The sequence below is a fragment of the Falco punctatus genome (assembly GCF_963210335.1).
Source record: "Falco punctatus genome assembly, chromosome: 8".
Taxonomy (NCBI): Eukaryota; Metazoa; Chordata; class Aves; order Falconiformes; family Falconidae; genus Falco; species Falco punctatus.
The window spans coordinates 5,727,402-5,751,707 of NC_137588.1; the positions used below are offsets into that span (position 1 = coordinate 5,727,402).

The 24,306-nt window shown below is 42.5% G+C and overlaps 2 protein-coding genes across 20 annotated transcripts in view; both read right to left on the reverse strand.

Moving 5' to 3' along the window:
* DIP2A (disco interacting protein 2 homolog A) overlaps positions 1 to 15,356 on the reverse strand; it is a gene marked incomplete at its 3' end in the record, with an annotated part of 122,215 nt that extends 106,859 nt beyond the window's left edge. For 2 of the 6 annotated variants that reach the window (XR_013930254.1, XM_080400723.1), the window contains exon 1: positions 14,557 to 15,250. Coding sequence is in view for 4 of the 6 variants with exons in the window: in XM_080400723.1 (XP_080256849.1) it covers positions 14,557 to 14,653 (97 nt within the window). Of the gene's footprint in view, positions 1 to 14,556 lie in introns of all 6 variants that reach the window. The other 4 variants (XR_013930255.1, XM_080400721.1, XM_080400724.1 and 1 more) reach the window with 4 other exon arrangements.
* A 1,583-nt stretch (positions 15,357 to 16,939) lies between these two features.
* Positions 16,940 to 24,306, reverse strand: part of PCNT (pericentrin) — a 91,667-nt gene continuing 84,300 nt past the window's right edge. For 13 of the 14 annotated variants that reach the window (XM_080400711.1, XM_080400716.1, XM_080400714.1 and 10 more), the window contains 4 exons: positions 24,052 to 24,140; positions 22,448 to 22,601; positions 20,432 to 20,556; positions 16,940 to 17,340 (listed from right to left, as the gene is read on the reverse strand). In XM_080400711.1, the coding sequence (XP_080256837.1) occupies positions 17,297 to 17,340; positions 20,432 to 20,556; positions 22,448 to 22,601; positions 24,052 to 24,140 (412 nt within the window). In that variant the 3' untranslated portion in view covers positions 16,940 to 17,296. The remainder of the gene's footprint in view (positions 17,341 to 20,431; positions 20,557 to 22,447; positions 22,602 to 24,051; positions 24,141 to 24,306) is intronic. The other variant, XM_080400712.1, reaches the window with a different exon arrangement.

Below are 24,306 nucleotides of genomic sequence, written 5' to 3' on the forward strand. Positions count from 1 at the left end.
GAGGTCCACACCTGGCAACATACCCCTGCACATTCTTGGAAGTCCTTCTCTGCCTAATATTTAGCAAACATTTCATGCAAGACAACAAACATTTTTCAGAAAGAAAAAGAAAGCCTATTTGAAATTGACCCTGTGATGAGAAAGAGGTAGAATAAAAACTTCTTAGCTAGCACTAGCAACGAAAAGAAAACTTCTTCTCTGCTTGTCATCTGTTTTAAGCTGATCTCCAGCTGTCCTGTCATCTCAAGTCAGAAAGGAATATTATGCTGTTAGGTTTTCCTCCATGTGGTAGAAAAAGAAAGTAGTAGACAAGAGTTAGAGCAAGCGCCAGACACTTGGTGAAAAGAATTTACACTGAGCAAGTATTGAGACACTGAGGAAAAGAGAATTACTATTTTGAAAGTAACCAACAGGAAGTTTCTTATGATGAGGGTGGTGAAACACTGGCACGGGTCACCCACAGAGGTGGTAGATGTCCCATCCCTGGAAACATTCAAGGTCAGGTTGGACAGAACACTGAGCACCCTGATGTAGTTGAAGATGTCCCTGCTCACTGCAGGAGGGGTGGACTAGTAAACCTTTAAAGGTCCCTTCCAATTCAAACCATTTTGTGATTCTATTCTATGATTCAATTCAAGAAATAACTGGAATAGTGGTTCCTCCTGGTTTTGAAAAAAAATAAAACCACCAAAACCAGAAAATCCTCTTCAATTTCTTCAAACATTTCCTCTAGTAAACATACCAATAGATTATTTTTTTTTTAAATGCTTATGGCAGTTAAGTATAGACTGCAGAAACTAGCAATTCAATAAACAATTTAAGAATACTTGGATATACTTGGAATCAAATAAATCATTTATAGAGAAAAACAAGTTCAAACCCTGAAGATGAGTCTCAAAGGAGTAACAGTAATTCCTATAATGTTGGTAATTGCATTTTTCTTAAATTTAAGTTTCCTTAGTCTTAAAATACAATCCACCAGCATTTACCATTAAACACTCAATAGCTTCATTCCATTAAATGTGTATTACTTCACTGCTATTAAAAATGTCTACAAATCCATAAACCTGCAAAAGTTATTATTTTATCACCTGGTTTATCATCTGACGATAGTATGTCAACATGAGCAGTCTGGGGTTTTTTCCCCACCTTTGGTCATAAATGTTGTGCTTAGAGAAATATCTCTATTTAAAATAATCTGAACCATATTCTGCCAAAGATATTTCTACCAGTTATGCACAACAGCATTATTTTCCAGTGAACAGTCATATTGTCCTCCTAGCACAAAACTAGGATATGGTCTTTACACTGTATCAGTTAATTTTACTGCAGTCATTCTACCAAATATGATACCCAGTGACGGCTGCAAAATAAGTTCTCAAGTTTTGAAGTTCTGAATTTCCCTTATAAAAGGGCATTGAGAAGCTATTTCATGTGGTAAACACATTTTTGATCACATCAATACTGCATGAGTCATCAATCTATCCAACAGTACCCTTCAGTCACCACGGGGAATTATCTCATGCCAATTCATAATCTCTCTTTATTTAACATTGTCAAAACATTGCTTGTTCTAACACTGCAAGGTTACCTCTTGTTATGATTTATTCTATCACAAACACTAGTTACAGGCTCAGTGAATAACAGCCAGTAATGAAAAAAAAAATATTGGGGGGACAACAAGGAAAGAACAAACGGCTCACAGAATACCTGTCCAGCATGTCTCAAGCAAAGTGTTTGTCTGAAGCTGTATGGCTGCTGTTAATTTCTACCCCCTTACGCAGGCAGAAGAGCTTACTGTGCTACCACACTTCTCACTGCAGCACATAACCATACTGCAAACATGACACAGAAATGGCTATTGAGCTTCATGCATTGCATCATGCTGCAAGAGATACCACCTACTTCATTTACAGTCTTTGAGCTTTATTATTCAAAAAATACTCCACGTGCACTTAAAATTCAAAACTTGAAACTATAAACTTAACATTAAATATACAGATGAATGCCCATGATTTAATTTATTGGGCTTGAGAAGCACAATACTGCACCAACACAGCAAGCATGATTGAAGCACTGCAGAGCACGGCTCAAAGTTAAGCATAAAGTACCTATCGGTTCACCTCACTACTTACAAATATCCACTAAAGCAAGGTGAAGCTGCCAAAAAACTTGTGGGTTATCAGTAGCGCTGAAGACTTTGGCCAGAGTTGGGTAAAACCAAGAACAGGTTCTTCTCACAGTCAAGAAAAATCTACCTGTTTATAGCACAACAGTAACCAAAATCACCCAGGTGGAAGATGCAACAAAGCAGCAGGGCACAGAACAAACAATTACAGGAACAAGTTGTCAGACATTAACTATTCACAAGTTTTGTGTATTTAAAATTATTTTTATTTTTCTCACCTCTGGATGTACATGAGACAACACTGGTCCTGCCAGGGGAGAAGAATAAGCAATACAGGAGTTGTGGAAGCACCTACTCAGCCAGTGAATTTGTCAAATGTTATTTATATAGCTTCCATTTAAAAATTACAAGACAATTTATTTCTTATTACTATCTACCACTTACTGTTTTTTACTAGGCATTCTGTTCCTCCTCCATTATCTCAAACCAGCCTGTCAGCTACCTTCATCAACATGACTATCCTGCTATGATTTTGCAACACATGGGACTTCTCTCAAAGTTTAAGACCCATACAACTTGCTGAGGACAAAAGGAATATATATCAGAATTCACACACTGCCCATTTATTGTTTCTAATCTTAACAGTAGCTTAAGATCAGAATATGGAGGCATAACTACAAGTGAACACTGAATACAAGGGATCCCTATGAACAGAACTTAACAGCTTAAGATGGACAGAAACTCTGAGTAACTAGGAATCATGCTGATGCCTCTACTACAACGCTGTCAGGCTGCAGCTGATTACTCCATTTCCCAAGTAAAATTCATACAGCTAGTCTGTAAGTAATTTTTTTTGTCACCTCTCCTGGAAAAGGAGAACAAGTGAAGCTACAGTTATTCCATGTGGTTCTGGTTCCCTTTCTCTTCCTGCTGGAAAACGATGCAAGATTTCTCTAGTTTAGTGTACTGTGCCACAAGATTCTACTACTAACAGTAAGGCAAATTAAAAAAAATAAATCACTTTCACTGAAAAAGTGTGATATTCATAGTGCTACCTTTTGTAGATCTTCATTCTATGATCTCTGGAGTAGCCCCTGCCTCCTGCAAACAGCTCTGTTAAAAGAATTTCCAGCACCCAAAATTTTTCATTTCAATTAGCAGCATCTAACCATTCTGAAGGACACCTGAAAAACACCTTCTGTTGGAAAGGAAAGATACTAACTTGCTAATGGTCAGTCTCAGGCACTGATAAATTTATAAACTGATGTTCTATGGAAACAAACACAAACCAAATCACAAGAGCGTCAACATCTGTTAAAACCAAAATTTGAAGAAAACTATGACTTTGCACTCATTTAGGCAACAGTTGCTGATATATCCAATTCTGGCATCACAAGTTTGTAAGTCTAGATACATAATTTGTTCTAAGAGTGTTTCCTGTTTAAAAATACCCATTTCCTTAACACATTCCTCCATCTGCCACACAATCACACTAGTCAATTACTATAATGATGCTTTTAAAGAGACCAGTTTACTGCATTATTCAAGAAAAGCAACCCAAACCCTTACAAACAAGGCGGGGTCACTGGAAAGGGAGCACAGGGACAAAGGCACATTCCACCTCTTCTCCTGCACTGTTCCTCAAATTGAAATATCCAGCTACAACTTTGGATTTGACCCTCACAAAATAGATTGTTTCTCAGTTTACCAAACTGCTCAAGGAAGACGAATTCACAATCAGCAAAAATACAACACACAAAGCCGCAACAGCCAAACTAATCCTTACCTCACTGGTCTCTTCTGGCTAAATGGTTCAGTAATAAGCAGCAGAAACAAGGCAAAGAGCAAGAATTAATAATTCCAAGTAGAGTCATTGTAATTCCCACGACATGTACTACAACCTCAGCCAGCTGGTTTATATAGCTTAAGTTTCTTAGTGATTGTTACTTAGTAAATGAAAACTTACAACAAAAAAAAATTAGAAAAAGATGCTCAAACCTAAATACTTGCTTTCTTCAAACACAATTTCTGGGAAAAAATGAAGGGAAAAATCTTTACTGAGCTTCTAACTCTGGTGAATACTCCCTGCAAATGGAAGTAATCCCACAAAACACAAATTATACACAAACATCTGAAATGAGAAACTTAAATATTTTTTTAAACAACATGTCACAGTAAACAAACATTTTTCCCCAGTGATCCCAAACATCTTTTCCTAACCCTGCCTCCCAGTGTGCTTTAATGATACGATATGTCTGACATGCTTTCTTTGCAACTACAAACTCCTGCATTTTCTTAACATTTTTTATTCCTTGTCATATAAGACAAGAGGTCTCATACTGTGACACTTTTAGCAAATTCAGGCTTCATACCAGGAAGCAAAATGGTCTTGAAGATAACAAGACAAGGCAGCACACTTTTTTAGCCCTCAGTTTCTTCTCCCTACTTTATTACAGCACGCAGTTTCTTTCTGTCAAAAAGAGGTCGGTTCAAAGACCAAGGGTGAAAACCTTACAAACATCATGGGACAGCATGATGCATTCAGCTGGAAATCTTCCTTGCTTTGATACCCTGGGATCGTACAAAGCTCCAGGATGGTAGAGACCACTCTGGCACAGTGGACAGTAACCAGCAAGAGAAGCGTGCAGTGCAGCATTGCTCATGCGCAGCATGTACCACTACAGCCACAGGATGGACCCACCGGTGCATCTGGAGCTGGGAGGTCTGCTGGAGGGAGATGCATCAGCACAAACCCGTGAGATAGCCAAGAACCTAAAGCCTGGTGAAGGGGGAAATTCACAGGTGCTGCCCCTTCCACTCCCCCAGATGACACATTCCCACCATGGACTTTGCACAGTGCATGACGCTTACCAGCATCTGTGAGCTGAACCTGCTCTGCACAAAAAAAATTGCTCATCCTTTATCTTTATACCATTCACAGTACTTCTCTTTTCAGCCTCGCTGTTGTACTGCCATCCTCCATAGTACATACACCTTTCTTCGTACGCCCCACCTACCTATGTGCCTCGCTGCAACAGTAAAAAATAGAACCAAACCCCCCAGCCCTCTTTGCCTCCAGAAAAGCCACACATCCTGGACTGCCCTGCCAAAATCTCTTTGTGCCAGGACAGAGCTGAAGGCCCTCTAGTTATCTTTAAACCACCTATCATTACACATTTTCAATTCTCCACATATAAATAGCTTTTTAAACCCTATGTGATAAAATAGCAAGTGGCTTGTATTTTCCTTGCATCTGATGAATTGCAGATCTGTGGGACACTAACAATATCGATCTTGCACCGTGATTTATGGGAGTTTTTATATTTCAAGCTCTAGAAGGTCAAAATGCTGCTATAACCAGCAAGGCTAATGTTTCATTCCAGGCTGGATCCAGGACAGCTCTGAAGAAACAGCACTACAGATACAGGCAGACACTGAAAAAATTATTTTGGATATGAATTCATGTTGTAGCTAAGCTGAAGTATTGGCAACCTCCATCATTTTCCCTTCAATCCAGTCCAGCTCTGCACCCAGCTGGCTGTAACACTAAGCCAATTCAACTCACTACATAGCTTACAAAAAATAAAATCATTTAAAAAAAATGTCTTTCTCGTCTGTTAATTTGCTGCCACTGTATCACAGCATCGGACGGGTACCAGATATAGCTCAAGATAAAAACTTGGCGATGGGAATTCCCCTTTTGGCCAACAGCTCCTTCTTCAGTGTAGCTGCACAGTGAAACAGCACCCTACCCAGAACCCAGGATGGACACAGGCCCCCTTCCAGCTCCCTTCCCAGCAGCAGCCAGAAAGCAGAGAAGTGAGGCAACCACTGTAAAAACTGAGGTTCTCTTGTGCGCAAGATGGGAAGTGGACAGAACGAGCTCCCGCTGCAGCAGAAGGGTGCCCCCAGACTTCATCGGAAAACCACTGTACAAAGGATAATAGGGCAGAGAAAGGGAAGTAGCAAAATCTGTGTTACAATCTTTCCCAGCAGTAAGGAAGGAGCTAGCTGAACGGATACAGCCAATATATACATATATGTATGTGCACACCCTTTAAACTTCATCATCAGCTTCTAAATGCAATCAACAGTTTCTGCAGTAGTGTGGAATATTGTTGTAAAGATAAATAAGGAAACGTTACCCTCAGAACTCTCTTCTGAAATAGCTGTTTGCTTTGGAAGGGACTCTAGGGGAAAGATAGATAAGCAGGAAGGAAAGAAACAAGAAAATTGGCAAAATGGAAAAAGAAAAAAACTCAAGAATTTGAGCCACAACAAATTATAACAAAAAGCCAGAATAAAAGATGCTTTGCAGCTATCTTCATAATACTGCATCAGCTATTAGTGCATTTTCAGTGCATAGTAGAAGAGGCATAATTTTGTCAGACCTTTCTTGCTGGCAACCAGGAGGAACACTGAACAAGAAGTTCCTGCTCGCAAAGGCATGAGGTCCAACTATATTCAGCAGCTATAAGAGGTCTATCCAAATTCTTAAAGGGATGCACACAGAAATAGCAAAATGGAAACATCTTGACCTTTAAAAGGTAACAACATGACAGGGAAGATTCTGAGCTCCTTTCTTCACTGTTTTCTCAATAAACTTCTCAGACACTCACTAGGAGACACAGGAAGACGCACAAAAAATTCAAGGAGGTTTAAAAGAAAGCAGGTTATCAAAAAGGAGGAGTGAATAAAATGCACTTGTTAGGAGGCAAGCCAGACAACGCTGCATTTTTCAACTTTGTGTCCCGTCAAGCATTGCCGGGGTAACAACAGTTGAGAAAGAACAAAGGTGGTAATAAAACAGTAAGAAAGTAGAAGGCTACAATGATGATTTTGAGGCTTTAATGATTCAGCCACACATTTCAACTTGGTGCCCCGAGTTTTGCATTGCAGAACTGCTTTCTTCAACCTTAGCCCAAGAAAATCACTTTTTTTAATCTTACTGCAGATCTTCAAATGTGGGTCTGCAACCTTCAACAAAACTCAGGAGAATGCTCCAGGTTTGTTTCCTTGAAAGCTACAAACCTCGTGCCAAGAAACTGTCAAATACTTCAATATTTATTCCAAGGTAAACATACAGATTCTTTACAAGCAAATGATTGTCACATAATCAGAAAGACTGAAATATTTTGCCTCTGATTTGCATACAGGTACAGATCTTTCTTCCAGTAACAGAATTGGATGATAATCTTTAACTCAGCAGTATGAAATGTTATGAAGCTGGCATCTTGAATCTCTGTGTCATGCTGTTCTTCAGTCCAAAATATACCCATAACCCTTCATCGATGAAATCGCACTCCAGAAGAAAAGACAAACAAACAAACAAAAAAACCCCAACAAAACCCCACAAACCAACAGCATTTTAACTACCAAATGAAAAAAAAAAAACCAAACCCCAAATCACTTCATGTTCCCAGGGCTGACAGACCTTGATTTAGTTTTGGAGGGAAGGATAAGAAGGTAGAACACAGGACAGTGTTCAATGTTGATTTTATAAAAGTCTATTTACTTAATAAATACATGCATGTATAATTGTAAGGGAAGCTTACTTTTGCATGAAAACAGCTGGAAGAAAACATATTTCCTTTAATTCTCTTTGAGTACAGGTTGCCATCATACTCCTGCTCCTCAGCAGGATTTAACCTTCCTTGCAAAGCAACATACAGAAGAACAGGGTTTAAAGTCCAGCCCTCTGCCACAGAACAGCTGAAGTCTGAAGGAACTCAAGTTCAACCCCGCTCAACCCACTGCTCCGGCAGTGGCAGCTAGAGCAGCCTGCCCAGAGGCACATCTAAAGAAATCCTAAAGGAATTTCTGACAAAGGTCACCCATGTCTTAGCTAGATAAAACCCAGCACTTCACAGTTATTATTGTGTTGCCATTCAGACTAGCGATGAATTAAGGTATCTCCCAGAAACATAGTGACCCACCACCTAAGTCTTCAACCTCAATCTCCAACAACTGCAGTCAACCATTCAATGCAGGATAGGTTCTGAATGAGGCAGAGAGTATTTTACATTCTTCCACTCAAACACAGTGAAGATGGTAAATTTAAACACTGGTTAACTAGAGCAGAAATCCAAAAGACCAGAAAAAGAAAAAGCCCCAACCACCTAACTGGTCGAGTCTGAAATTCTGCTTTGATTGGAAAGAAAGTTGATGACCTAGCACTCCCAGTTCTCCCAGCTGTGCATTTTCTGTTTCCTCAAACTGATAAAGATAACACAACAATCCTTTTTCTGTAAGCCTTTAAGTATATCACCATCACTCCTAAGTCGGAAGCCACAGATGTCAACATAAGACTGGATGTCCTTATGTTTTCTGCAGATTCTCACTGCTCACAGAACTGTTTTCATCAGAAACAGCTAAAGATAGAAATGTAAGGATGCTCTCAGCTAAAACAAGACAACCATTCTTGACCATACCAAGTAAGGCTGTTATTTCCATTTTACAGTTTAACAGAAACAGTATCATTAAAGCTGTCATAACCAGTAAGGAAAAAAAAATCTTCACTCCAAACATCACCTTATTAGACAAGTTAATTTGTGTTTTCTACCATAATCAGAAAGGTTTACTTGGAAAAAAGTGGGCTTTAAAAGCAATCTAGTTTTCAGCTGCTGCTGCTATAAAAGAAAATTTAGTTGTGACCAGAACACGGCTTCAGAAAGCTAAAGGCACATGGCACCTGCTCTTTAATGACATGGTTTAGCTCACCAGTCAGAGCAATGGGACAAGACAGAGCAATGACAGCCCGCAGGGCAGCTAGCTCACAGCCAGCCTGTCAACGGCTGCAGGTGACTTAGCATCCACTGGTGCCGTCAGTGAAAGAAAACGGCTGGGAGAGCAGTTCCATCCAGCAGTAACACCTCTTGCCTGTGAAGCCACCAGCTTTCACAGCAGGCAAGAGATCTGCTCGCACATAAAACAAAAAGAAGGTTTTGGAGCGAAGGCCTACCACTGTGAGGGCAGCAGGTTTAATCTCCTAGAACTTATCCTCAACGATGGCTGAAAATGCAACTCCATATACACATCCACAATGCTCATTTCAAGTAGCAGCAAATTACATCCTCCACCTCTTACAGACTGTGAAAAGCCCCTCCCTTCCTTTCTAACAATAAACCCATCATACGTGCATTAAACAACATAAATTTAAGAATGACAGGAGATGAGAATGTGCTTAAGAGACCCACCATTGAAAAATTGGGCTCCAACAAGGCTAAGCCATTATAACTAGATTCTCTCAATGTTTCCGGAAGGTAATGTTAGCTACATAATTGTGTAGTTTTACAATCAAAATTTGTGAAAGCAAAACCAGTTTAAACACAGGCACACTTTGATAAAAGGATTCAAATATGCTAGTACCCATATAAGGCGCATTTGAGCTGGCTGCCGCTAGTTGGCTTATATACAATATAGCATTAAAGCAGCAAGTATTCATAAAGAATACAACAGTAGCTGACCTCCAGACAGAGCTGGCAGAAAAAGCTAGCCTTGTTCCATCAATTGATAGCCACAAACAACTAGCCCTGAAGACCTTCTTCAGACACCTTACATGACCAGAGTTAAAGGATCCCTCGTGCAATGGCAACCACTCCTTGCCACGGGACTGTTTTATAATAAATAAATAAAATAAATCAGAAACCTGCTTCCCTTTGAACATTGCATGACTATTTCAGTCATAAACCAGACCTAAGGATATGAGCTAGCCCGAAGGACGTCAGCCAGTCACGGAGACCTGCGCCAGGTATGACATGTGAGAACAAGCTTTTAAGACTTACTCAGTCCCCATGGGCATTTGGCAAGCCCCAAGTACTATCACACAATTAACAGTTTCTGTTGGAGAGGCCCAGAAATTAAGCAACAAAGATGCTGCAGGTCAAGTTTCACAGACTACCATCCACTTACCGAGCATCCGTCTCCCCAGTTTCAACAGTTCTTCTCCCCAACAGCCTCGTACTGCATTTACTTCCAAGTGTTAAAATGAAATCAGAAGTGGTAAATTACTGCAATATGCAGAAATGCCTTTTGAAGACTTCCGTAACAGAAAACTACCAATTTAAGACCAGAATACACTTAACACCCAAATACCATGCTTTATCATAAAAATATTAGGTTAAAGTATGCATTTATGTGCGTGCAATTTCACATACAGTATTTTAATACCACAACAATACTGCTAGTGTAACAAAAGCAAGTGAGTTAAAACTTTTCAGCTCTGACCACTACCTTTGTTTTTTATTAAGGAAGGTGTTCTGCCCAAGAAGAGTATTTTGTTATTGATTTATTTAAAAAAAAAAAAAAATCAACCACACTGCTAGTATGGGCTAATATTGGCGAGTTATTACAGTAAGTATTTGCTAGAGCATCACTGGAATATTTGCAACAATCAAAAATGTCAGACACTAAATACCTTGGATTTTTTTCAGTAAACCTTTCTTCAGACACCTTCTTCCACACTGTATGCATTACACTACCTGCAGTACTTCAAACCCCCCCCCAAACCCCACAGATAAAGCTTCTCACACACACCAATTCTTCCTTTCTTAAATGGTAAACCAAATCCATATATTTAATGTTTAAAGCTGATCCGATATTCAGACAAAAAAACAAAAACCAAAGCATTTTAACATTCACACACTGGTCCAACCGCCACGTGAAAGTCTGTAAACCCACATTTTTCTTTCCTCAGGTTTTTATGTAATGTTTACTGAAGGCAAATCATGTTATGCATCCAAATGGCCTGGTCTCATCAGAACCACACAGCAATAAGTACAAAAAATCTCCAAGAAAAGACACAAGTGTAGCCATATATTCTTGTAAGACTCTGAAAGACCAACATATATTGTCCTTGGACTAGAAAGAACAAGTGAGGCATCTTGTTGCACAGATGACCTGGAAGAAGCAAAATTGACCCAATTCCACATCCCTTCAGCTGACAGGAGTAAAAGTGAGGCTGCTCGAAAAGTGGAAGCGCAGCACCTAGCGCTCTTCAGAAAGAGGTCTTTAAATGTCAGTATTTATTTCTGCCAGAGAAAGGGTTTCATGACCTCTCGGCCTTATCTCTCTTACCCAAAACACACATCTCATTGCATAAGCCAGCAAATTATAGCTGTGCGCCATGGAAAAAACTACAACACAATCTGGGAAAGCTCTTAAAAGGAAAAGCATAAAAACGAGGAGCCTTTTGCACAGACAGCAGTCAAAAGTTGTTTTGAGGCACAGCTTCCTAATAAAATGTGGTTTTCATGAATGGACAAATTACACAATTAACATTTGTGTCCAAATAAGACCTGCTCTTCAAAATTAGCATACCTTAATGAAAAAAAGCATACAAGTACATTTAGACACATAAAAGAACACACAAATATATGACACGCTGTCATAAAACAGGTACAGGCTTTAAAACAGCACATTCATGTTCCTCCTACAAAATCTCCACTGCAGATTGGATTATTTTTTTTAAAAAAGAGGGATTTATAACCTTAGTTCTCTTTCAGAGCACAGAAGAGAAAAACCCACACATTTTATAGTAACTAATAAAAAACTGAAGTACTGGACTTTCACAGCATCACTTTCATGCTTTTACAGAAGACCCTGCCAGGCTGATTAGGTAACTCTGCATCTTTCCATGACATAGAAAGCTGCAGCATCTTACAGTCTTAAGGTAAGTAAGCTTAGTCTACAGATCAATCGGCTACAATTCAGCTTAGCTGCCAACCATCATCTCAAAGCTCTCCTTATCTCCCAAAAAGGTTGTGGCAGATCTCTTCGTTTTCACTAAAAGACTAATTTTTTTCAGCAAGAAATTACAGTGTTGATATAACAAAGCAACACAGCAACGCTGTTCCTAGGGTTTCTTTTTTACCCACAACTATTATTTTTCTAGTACATGAAGAATACAAACAATTGTCAATCTTTGGATTGACAATTAGGATCTTGTAAAAGTGAAAGGATCCATAACAACACATGTGACTAGAATTGTAGCAAGAGCTGGAGTTCCCTGCCCATGCAAAACTCTTCTAAACTAAACACTTTATTTGGGATTTTGAGCTGTCGTTAGAAAGTAGTAACGTACTGTGATTGTCTTCATTCTTCTTCTACATGTAAACGCAAAGACTCTTCCCAACCTTCACTATGATAACCTGGGGCAAAACCGAAAGACGTTTTTAATAATCTTCTTGATTTATGTACAGGTGGAAATAATGTAGTCAAAGAGAACATACGTTATTCCTGCCCCAGCAAAGCATATATGACATTTCAATTAAAGTACACAGCCAAAGTAGAAAGGAACTTGCTCTCAAGTTTCTTCTTTTCCTCCCTTCACGCTTCCTCTCAGGTTGTGGTAACATACTCCCAAGCACGACCTTCTCTAATTACAGCATATTCAGCATAAAAAATCCCCCATTAAATCTCCCTGCGGTCTGCCCGTTTTCACACACACACAAGCCTTCGTTAAGGCAGAGGTCAGCTACGACATCCATACACAAAGTACAGAAGAACACTGTACACCAGTAAAAACGCTGCTGAAAACTTGAGGAAGCGGTTGTCAGCAGAGGACTTCCACTATGGGCTGATTCTGCTCATATAAAAAGAGGGAAATAACTGAGAATCTCTGCATAGATTCAAATGCAAGCACCTAATCCTAGATCACTATTCCTTCATCTCCAAGTTCTGAATATTAATGATAGAGGGGTCCATTAAAAGCAGCATATACAAACATCAAGTGACTGCAAAATGTGACCACATAACGTACTACCAGATGTTGAAGAACTACCTGCAAATGCTTTCAAGTCATCCAAGCAAGGCAGAAAAGGGATTGCATCCAAGATAATGAACTAAGTCTTCAGAGTGGTCAAGAAATTTGAGATAATGTTATTACTTTATCTGATCACTTAACTAACGCAGCAGCTATACAGCAATACAAATTTCAATATCAGATGCACTGCACTAAGACACTTTGCAATCACTTTAGGTGTTTCAAACATTTACCATACTGCAGAGCCATACGTATTAAAAAAATAATGTATATATTCCAGTGGTTAAACAAACACACAGTCAGGACCTACGCAAAAGAGGAGCCAACCCAAACATATCCTGGCCGATCCGCAAGCACCCGCAGGCACACAGGCAAGAGGCACTGTACAAAGCATGGCCGCAGTGTGAGAGCACCGGGGTACGCGGCTGCACACTACTGCGTCTCGGAAGTCACAGGAACTCCTCTCACACAAGCAACAGTACGTATCAGGTGCCGCTTCCCACTGCTCTGGCAGACATGCAGTGGCACGTTAAATTTGGACAACAAAGTTACCGATCATATATTTTTCCTCTGTCTCTGCACCAAAGGTTCCACACTGGAGGCGACAACAGCCAACCTGTGAATCACTTCCTACACCACAACATAACCAGCCCGCATATTAAGGTGAAATAACCCCAGTTATGCCCACCTGAACATACTGAGTTGAAAACTACACTATCTGAGGAGCAAACTGAATGCTCCTACACCAGGACCACGGCACTAACAGGTTTTCAGACAACACAGCTAGGGAAAATGCCACAACCGCTCCCAGAAACCGTTGTCCCCGTCTTGTCCAGCCCTTGCGTGCTCTCCTGCACCAAGTGCCTACACCTGCCTGTCTGCAGCACGGGCCGTGACAGGGAACCATTAAAAAAAAAAAAAAAAAACAAACCAAAAAACCAAGTATAATTTCCAGAGGGGTCACAGAAGGCCTGTTACCACCAACCACAAGCCTGGAGGTGGATGGAGAGGCACTGTGCCTTTGGAGGGCAGCAAACCAACAGATGGGCACAAGTACATTGTCAAAGTGAACCTCAGCCTGGCGCCACATCTGCGCCGCCGCCGGCCCAGGGCTCCTTCACCGGAGGCGCGGTGGGAACGTCACCGTATTTCTGACTGGAAACTTGATATACAGGGAAGGGTAAAAACGTTGGGGCTTATGGAGAGAACAGAAGCGAGAGACTTGAGCTTTCAGTTGTAAGCAGGAAGAGGTATTTTTTTTAAAAAATGGTATTTTCAGAGTATCCAGCTGCATGCTAACTGGCCCGCCTCGGTGCCTGCTCAGATCGAGCGGAAAAATACCTCAGGGCCGTTGCAAAACGCCTCTGAAGAGGCTCCCCCGCCGCTCCCACCGGGCGCGGGCGGCAGAGCCGGGCGGTGCAGCCGCGTCTCCCAGCGCCGGGGATCCCGGGCAGAGAGGGGCCGCGGCTCCCCGCTGTACGGCTCCTGAAGCCGGCTCCCCTGCCAGGGCTGGCGGCGGGACGAGGCCCCGGCCGCCCCCGGCCCCTCCGCGGGACCAGGCCCCCGCCCCGCCCCGGGCGGACGACGGAAGCGCCCCGCGGGCTTCCTGCCGCCGCGGCGCGCCGGCCCGGGCCCCGCCGCCCCCCTGTGCCCCGGCGCCCCTCACCCTCCGACAGCTCCAGCTCCAGCTCCGCCAGGCTCTCGCGCACCTCAGGCGGCAGCGGCACCGCCTCCAGCGAGCAGCCCCCGCGCTCCGCCGCCATGGTGCGGGCGAGGAGCGAGCGGGCCCCGCCACAGCCACCGCCCAGCGCTGCCTCAGGTGGGGCCGGGGGCGGGCAGGGCAGGGCAGGGCAGGGCAGGAGGAGGCGGCGGCCCCGGGCCGAGCCGGGACAGGAGGAGGCGGCGGCCCTGCCGCCCCGCGCAGCCGCTGCCGCAGCCAGGGACGCGTGCCCCGCGCGAGGGGCGGGGCGGCCGCCGGGGGAGGGCGGGGCGCTCCCAGGCCGCCCCGCGCCAGCCGCGCGCACGCGCCCCCTGGCGGCGGGAAACGAGGCGGCGCGGCTGAGGGGAGTCACCAGCCCGCCGCACCCGAGCGGAGCCGCGGCCCGGCGGGGCCCGTCCTGCCCGGGCTCTGCGCGCCGGGCCCCCGCCGGTGCTCCCCTAGCTCCCCCGGCGGTGAGGGCAGGACGGCCCGCGGGAGGCGCCGCTGCGGGCGGGCCTCTGCACAACCCGCCCTCTCCCGCATGCTGCTGCTGCCCTTCCCCGTTCCCCACCTGCTGGTGCCGTGTCCCCTTCTGGAAACAGCGAGACCGCACGTGCTCCCGCTTCTCCCTCTCAGCAGAAAACAGGACACGGGACAGAGCCCCGGTGCCTACTCTCACAGCCCTTCCCAGGAGGGGGCACGGACCATCTCACAGAGCAGAATTGCTCTGCATGTACCTGGGAACACGAGAGCCTAGACGTAAAGCAGTGTTTGGGCCTATGAAAAGTTAAAGACACTTTTTTTTTTTTTTCCCCGATGATTCTGTGACTATGATTTCCTATGCAGTGCCAAAATGCTTCAGCCTATGACATCTCTGCTCATGCTGCCGAGGTCAACACACTGCAAGGGGCACGGCCCTTTGTGCAAGGGGCACAAGAGGGCACAGCCACCGCACCGGTACTTGGAAAGGCAGGAGGCTCCAAACTACCTGCCCACACCGGGCAGAAACACCTCTGCCACGGTGCTTCCACTGCCCTTCAGAAAACCGTCTGGGACAAGGGAGCTGACAGGAGCACAGCCATAAGCAACACGTTACCTGTAGTCCACAGATCCCGGTAGAATGACAGGTTTGATTTCTTCTCTGCAGGTTTCTTTTCTGAATAGGGAGCTGCAGCGTCTTCTTCTTCCCCTCCACCCCAGCCATCCTGCCTGTGTTTCTAGAAACAGTGAATGCTTAAGGAGACTATCTTAGAGGGGGCGCTTCGGTGCCTGCGAGGTAAGAGGTCTCTATGAAGGGAAGAAGCAGGGCAGGGGAATAATACAGCACTGACTGTCACGGCAAGGTCCCTACTGAACACGCAGCTGAATGCAAGCCCTGCAGAGGCTTGGGCAGAGGCAGGAAAAAGCGCTGTTGTCCAGTGGTGCTGTGTGCTTGGCTTCCGCAGGTGGTGGCGGGGAGCTGAGCCGGGGAAGCCTCAGCAGCCAAAGCATCAATTTACTGATAGCTCATGTTGCCTAGAGGTGAACCCCTAACAGCCAGCCTTAGTTCATTCACAGCTCTCATTTCCTAGAAGGATGAAGCCAACTATGCATAGGAACACTTAAATTATCCACTGTTCCACTATGCTTAGATCTGGCACAAAGTGCCAAGGGAAAATAGTGTTTGTTCCTAGGGCTTTTGTGTACACATTAAGGCAATACTTGAATTGTTTTCACCCTGTCAGTCACTGACCTAAAAACAGTGCATCTTTGGGACATTAAATTACTTACCCTGTAGACTGATTTAAAAACATGCAAATGCAAAGCCAAAACAGATCTGATTCTTATGATGTGTCAACCTATGAACACCTGGACATGCCGAAAAACCAACTAAATACACACATAAAATTTACCTTTTGTCCTTTAAAAGGTGCTCTATTGTCCACCTACAAGTGCCCAATTTTAAAACTAGTCATCAATGGCAACGTCACTACTTACTGGCTCATTATGAGTACAGGCCCTAAGGTCTAATAGCCCTCCTGCTTTCGAAGTCAAAATTGAAAGTGCGGTTTATGCACGAGTGTGAAATCACAGATTTCATTTAGTGCCAGTGCATATCTTGGTCACAGAAGAGCTAAGGAGTGGTGGCTTCACATGGAATTGTAATGCAGTAAGAAAGACTGAGGGAGGGAGGGCTGACTTACTGTAAAACCAAAAGAGCAAACCCTAAATTCACAGAAAGCTACACGTGTTTTCACATTTGGGAGAGTATTTTAGCTGTTCTGTGAGAACAATCCTACAAACCCAATTTTAGAAACAGGAAAAAAAAAAAAGTAAATAGGTGGAAACAAATAACCATACAATGTAAGAATTCACTAATAAAATGCCATTTTAATAACTTTTTTTTACACGGAATCCACCTATACACTATAGAAAAATAAACACCAAAGACACGCTCGCCAACTTTCAATACAGTGATGCAGGCACACTTCAGCTATTAACTTAGTAGTAATTTCACATGAGAACGTAAAACATTGTTCTTACTGAAAAGTAATTTCCTCTTAAAGTACTAAAATATAATAAAAAGTCATATAAAAATCTGCAAAATCACTGCCCTTTATTCAGTTGCACAAGAGATCACAAGTGCCTCCCCATTCAGTATGGACCAACTTGGAAGGAAGTAGTAATGCAGGGGGGGTTCGCAGTACAGATTTCAGAAGCATTCTCATCAGTTTTTCATGTTTCTCTGGCGAGGTGGGCCTGGAACTTGTCCTAAATTTAAATAGAACAAATGAATATTAGAAAACTGCTTGTGTTATGAAGCAACAGGGTGCAGTTAGCAGCAAGTAATTTTCTCAATGTGCTTCATGTGAGCTACACTGAAAGCAATTACCATTTTCACGAGCCACCTAGGAGCAATACAAAACAAGATTTGAAAGCTTACATGTCTGCCAAAGCAAACCTTCACACATTAAGACCAACGCTCCACCACAGCCCTGCTTTACACACAGCAACAGGGCTGCTCAGTTCAACTCCACCACTCTTGTAGTTATTCAATATATGCTCTGCTGCTGGACAAGGTCTCATCACTGAGTAGATGTTTTGAAGTTCATTAGAAACTGGGAAATCACTCTGCTCACAGCACTGTTCTAAAGGGCGCATCATCATTTTGTAGTTCCTGACATCATCATCATTCTGGTAACATGAAAATTACAGAAGTTATATGCACTTTCCACAGAATTCTTATTAATGGTGCCCCAGTTGGGGAAGACTTACTCCAAACTTAGCACAAAGTAAAATACCTTATTTCTGTAAATGCTCTCAGGTTTCAATTCTAAAATTCGTTTATCCATCTATATCTGCCATATACAGTTGCAGTATTTGGGGGTGGGGGAGGGAACACAGCAAAACCCCATAAAGTGACAGTATTAAGCTTTCTAGGTAAAATCCTGCTGAGAATAACATCAAAGTTCCTATAGGGAAGTGTCACTGTAGCTGTTGGCTTTAGTGATATAAGCAAGACCAGGATTTGTAAGCAAAGCTTAGCCTTTTTTAAACAAAAACCTTTTTTTTTTCTTTTAAATTATATCATCTCAGCCAGAAAAACAGGCAACGTTTCAGACTTTCCCCAGAGCTGTTGTCCAGCTGTACCAGGCTCCCATGAATGTTGACAAAGCCAAGTTCCCTCTCTTTCTAGAGAAACACGTAATTTTAAAGTTTAATTTTTTAAAGTTAAGATGAAAAGTGTGTTAGGAATGTAACATGTTCTCATAAAGAAACTGCCTCAGAAGTTAACTTAAGAATCATTCTTTTTCAAAAAGCAGTAAAGTCAGTAGTCACAATAAATAATGCCTTTTATAAATCGTAGGGAAAGTGAATGAGAGCAATACAGCACCTCTACACTATAGAAGAAACGTTCAGACCTGGTACTGCTGAGGAGCCAGTGTGGTAGATACGATTTGAATGAGCATCTGCAATGACTGCAGGGCCAAGAGTCACTACTCAATGCTGTGATCAGTAACTGAATCCCTGCCTCTTGTCCCATAAAAATCACCACAGAGGTGGATCTGCTGACAGTGACAACCAGAGAAGTGGCCTGCAGTAAGAGTACTGGTGACTGGCAGAGATTCTTATGGATATGGTCAAATATTTTTCTCATCTTGGCAGAATCAATATCAAGGCATACATCCTTGGGCAAAGGCTAAAGGAAAATTACAGGAGGCAAGTCAGCCTGGGAAGCAACAGGTGACAATGATTATGCTTAGCAAAAGGGACATAAGATGCTGTAACATGCAAAGGAATCCATAAAGCCCTCCCGCAGTGCCACAGCCAAGTATCTACCTGGCCGTCTTCCCAGCTTTTGACTATGGGAAGCCATGGGTAGTGGCTGGTGGAAGGAAGTAATCATCAGTGCTTGCCTAGAGATCAAGGACCATAGTGACCCAAAAGCAGCATCATGAAGTAAACTGTGGGGATGAGCAGCCAGAAGTAACATGGGGAAGGAGCCAGCCATAGCCCATGAAAGGGATAAAGGCTGGATGAAAACGTCAATGGCATTATCTGACCTGGTGACCCATATTAGCTCAGACCAGGACACTGTATCAACCTGGATGGGTGAAGCAAACTTTAGGGAAGATGCACCAAAATAGCAATAGCTTCTCAGGAGCTTCCACACAGGAGGCAGCACTGGAGCTTTGTCCTTCTCCCTGGGCTTGGGATGAAGCTCTGTGTTATATCCCAGCGTGGACCGTGGTCATCACGATCCCATTCCCGTCAGCCATTTGAGCCAAGATGGGTGCCCTCCCCCCGTCAGCTGCTGGGATCGGTGTGCAGGAGCATGGCATGGGCTGTGTGAGCAGGCTCTGTGCACAAACTGTAATTGTATATTATAGAAGTACATTGTAAGTACTGTGTTGCTGTTTAATTTACGTTGCTGCCCTGCAGCGGGAAAGGCAGACAGCAGGAGTCTGCCCTGCAATACGATGGCTACACATATAAACAAGGAACAGGTTATCTCTGTATTTGGTCTAGCACAAATGACCCTGCAGCTGGAGGTCCAGCTCTGTTGTTCATAATCCAGAGATACTAATACACTGCAGAAGGTTTAGACAGGCGTCTCAAAAATAACAAAACATTGGAAAACACATGTAATCATATCTTGATAGGAGATGATTTGAGGATGATGTGATGACAGTTTGTAAGTACTTCCCTGGGACAAGGAGTTTCTGTGATATAACTAGAGATATAACAAGAGCAACTAGACTATTAAACTAACTAAATTAAGTCTAGAAATTAGGTGGAAGTGTTTTAATAGCAAAAGGTAGGTGCCACTACCATCCTTTGTGTGCTCCTCAGTCAGTTTTAGAACTAGATGGCTGTTTTTACCAGCCTCCAAGGGTTTTTTTAATCTACTGTGGAATATAAGGAAGCAATAAATGAAGGAAATACTATATAGTTTGTGTTGCAGAGAAAGCCCTGTTCTGTTATTACAATGGTTGTCTTTGACTTTAAAGCAAATTAATTCTATATACAACTTAATTTAAACTGCAACACTTGCTTACTTAGACAATAACAGGAGGGGGGGCGGAAATCACATGAAATTATTCAGCCTTATATTTGAAGAATTTCACTAAGAACTTATTCTGAGAAATGTCACACTTGGACTAGTTTTAGATATGATTCACAGAAAGGTTTCATATCAGAGACTTACTTAATTTCCCCCCCACCCCCCCCGCTTACAATTATTCATTAAAATGATGCTCTTTACAGGCTTCAGGCGTTATAGGCAATATGTAGGGAGAACCTTGCAAAAAGCAGCCCAGGCTCTTCTGGCAGCTGTGAGGGATAACAAGGTTGTTCTTACCGTGCAGACCCCCTAGTCTTTGCTGGATAACCTCCAAGCGGTGGATGTATTCCGTTAGTGATTGTTCAGAATCCTGAGTAGATGCAAGTGCCTTTTCTGAAGCTGAAGTTGTGGATGGATGCAATCTTAAAAGGAAAACACATTATTTATTTCTTCTCATACTATATACTCAAATAAATACAATAAAATTTAAATTCATATTGGCAGTAATTCGTGCAAAGCAAACTGGAACAACAGCAAAAACCACCACAAAGTTACATATAAAACAGTATGGACAGGGTGGATTTGTATATAGGGGAGTCAAAAGAAAGCACGTTTTGATTAAAGCTGGAGTATCTATGAATTTGTCTCTGCTGATACGCAACACAGAGCCCCTCAGGTAAGAAAGCTGCATTCAGAGGCAAGTCTAAATGGCCCAGTGGGAAAGGACTCACTTCTGTGGAGAAGGACTAAAGAGGAACATGCTGCATCCAGACATGTCCTCTCCTGTTCAGCAGGTAAAATGCCATCTTGAAAGACGAAGTTGAAAAAGGGGACTCTTCAGATGGTATGCTAGTTTCCTTTCTGGACATTAACAACTAATTTCAAATATTAGCAGAAATCTACATTGGAGGGGATGCTCTGCACAAACATACTGCTATTTGGAGTTCGGATCTATTCCTTCCCCCTGCACTTTTCCATCAGCGGAAGGTAGCTCCTGACCATCCCTCCGTTCTGCTAGCTTTGCTAGCAAACAAAAGCAGCAACAGGCATCGTTTAACCTATCGTGGACCTGCATTAGGCTTGAGCTACCCCTAGCCCAGTCACACCGAGTAATCGGTCAGGGGCTACTATTATTAACACCTCTGTTCCCAATGATACGGATGACTTTTCTTGACCAGTAAGCTGCCAGCTACTGTTTGTGGCTGTCAGACCTAGAGATGTGCCAGGGCAGAGGAATAGGGCAGGGGTAGAATTAAGTCTTTTGGGAAATGCTTGCAGGTCTCAACTCTCCAAAATGTTTTGCTATAACCTATGCAAACCAGAACACTACCTGTCCTTCGTGACAAGCACTGTCCTGTCCCCCAAACCAGTCAGCAATGTTAAAAACCCTAACGTAATTGGGAGCATCTGCTGTCTTTGCGTACCTACAGATCACCACAGCTACTTCCTGGCTAGTCTTGTCCTTTAGGAAGAAGATTCTTGCCTGCTAGTTGCAAGTTTCTAATTTAGGAAGGAGGTTAAGAAACAAACAAAATGTCCCAAGCTGACAAGACCAAGAACAGCTATTTTCCACATCAGCTCCTGCAAATCCTCACTTTCAGGAGGAAGCTGCATATGAGGAGTGGCTTGAGAGAGGATACACTACAGCCAGTAATGGATTATGCAATGCCTGAGGTTACTCTGGGTCCCAGAAGAGCCTGGGAGTGGGAAACTCTGCAACAACTGAAGGCCACCTTCTGCCAACTCAAGCACAGAGCTTGCAGCTCAGGCACTGTCATAGCAGCACTGTGCAGAATGTTACCTGTGACATCCAACCCAGCAACAAATAGCTGGGGGTGTATTTCTGTGCAGAATTGGCCATAATTCATGAAAAACTGCAACAGCACACACCTCGCAAGTTCTCCCCTTCCCGTTCTGCGTGCACACACAGAGTCTGAAGGCTGCTAATACTAATGCAGCGCTGCCATATGGTAGGGGAGCTGCTTCCACAGGATGCTCAGAAATTAACTTCCAGCTTAGCAAAGGCAATGAGAATTACCCCTCAAAGGCTAACAGACATAGCCACTGTAAATCCTGTAGCCTGTCCAAATCAGATCGGGGAACACCACTAGGAATGCTCTCAGTAAGAACATCAGACATGCTTAAAGCAAACAAGAAATTTTCTTCTCCTGTAGCATCTTGAAAGAAATAAAACATTTACAAGATGTAAGAAAGCAAACTCCCCTTCTTCAAGTACTTCCTCCAATAAGTGGTTACATTTTTATGAAAGACCATCCATCGGGGTGATTAAACACAAGCAGAGTGCGGACTGACCTGTTGTGTGAGCAGTAGGAGGATCTGGGGGAGTGGCTCACAAATCTTGCAGAGCTGGTTCTGTGGCTCAGCCCAGCATCCCTGGTTGGGGGAGAGCTGACGTGAACAGCTGAGTGCTGCTGCTCTTTCAGAATTTCTGTTCTAGCAGCAGAGGCTGTGTAAAATAGGAAACAGTTAAAAAACTATGTGCTGGGAACCATTCAAAACAGGCTATCATAAACATAACCAATTAAACCCACAAGAATTACAGCAGAGTACAACTGTGGTTTTCAATGCAGCTAAAATACATTTTCCACAGCTAGCTGTGTTTTTGGGGTTTTTTTTTGTTTGTTTTAACCAGATTTAACAGAAGTTTGACATTTCAATATTGAACAGCTGCTTCCTACAAACGGTGAACGTGCACTCTTTTTCTTTCTCCAGACTTGCTTTTTCATCAGCTGTTGCTATATCCGTACAGGGCACGTTCCACTGGTTGATATGAGCAAAAAACTTATTTCAATAAATTTTTAACGTTGTTTGCTCTAAATATATGTTACTCTTGACTTAACACTCTCAAACTTTAGAGAGATCAGAGAAAGGAAGAGGGCTTGTTGTTTGGTTTCATAAGGGTTTGGGGGTTGAGGATGGAGTTTTGTTTTGTTTTCATTCAAAACGAAAAACCCCTTCAGGTAAGTCCTTCAAAATCACAAAAAGAAATCAAGTATTTTTTAATGAGGCTGCCAAGGTGCTATTTTGTAGTGAGGTAGAAAGTTCAGCATGCATTTCAGGACTCACATTACTCACATTTCGTAGGAACTACACTGTAGTGGTTTTATGGAGGAAGCTAAAATACTTTAAGTATCTCCAGGAACTTAGAAACGGTGAAAATTATGTAGTACCAGGTAATTAAAAACATACCATTTTGTTTAGTGTTGAAAAGCCACAAGTAATGGAATATTACATAAAACGAGACAGTTCCACAATATTGGGTACTACAAGAAGATGCATGTTTGAATTCTTACAAACACATCCCTAAGTAACTCAAAGGAACATAGTCCTTGCTGAACTGCACCAGACCATCTATCCATCCACTCCACTTTGTCGACAGCACTTAAACTCCTAAGGAGATCGTTATGGGGTATGTGCCATCAAATTAAGCCTCTTCTGAACTTCTAGAACCACTTAAAACCCTTTTTCACCTCTAGTAACACCAGCAAGTACACCACTTCTAAGGCTTATTTTGATACCACATGTACCCATTTTAATACTATTACAGCAGCATTTGTCTCTGCCTTATGAATAACTTGTGGCACTCATTTCCATTACAGGTAGCTTCCAGTTGTCCAAAACATAATTCTCTGAGTTTTATGAACATGACGGAACTTAGTTTTGTAGCTTCAGCAGTTGCAATACAGGGAGTAAAGGAGGAGCTTGCTATTATAAATTCTGAAAGCTTTCAATTGTAATTTCTTATAACGTCCTTGTAAACTCATAATCATTGTGCTCATGAAATGGATAAACACATTTATGGTAACAGTTAAAATTTTTTTTGTTTTTTTTTTAAATGAAACTGTTCACTAAAGAGAAATTATGATTAAAACAATGTACTTGTCCAAAACGCTTACCTGTATTACCTCGTACACCATGAGAAACGATTTCTCCTTGTGCACTCTTCCTGTTATCTCTGTTCCATTTTTTCACCAAAAACTTCAACCTTAGTAACGACATAAATTTGTACAATCATTAAAAATAAGCAAAAATACACTGAATTTTAATATTAAATTCTTTGTTGGCATGAAACATATTAAACAACAGAAGTAACAATCTTTGCAGGAATGGAGTAAGAATTCTTCAACTTCAGCCTTTAGCATGAAGGCTTA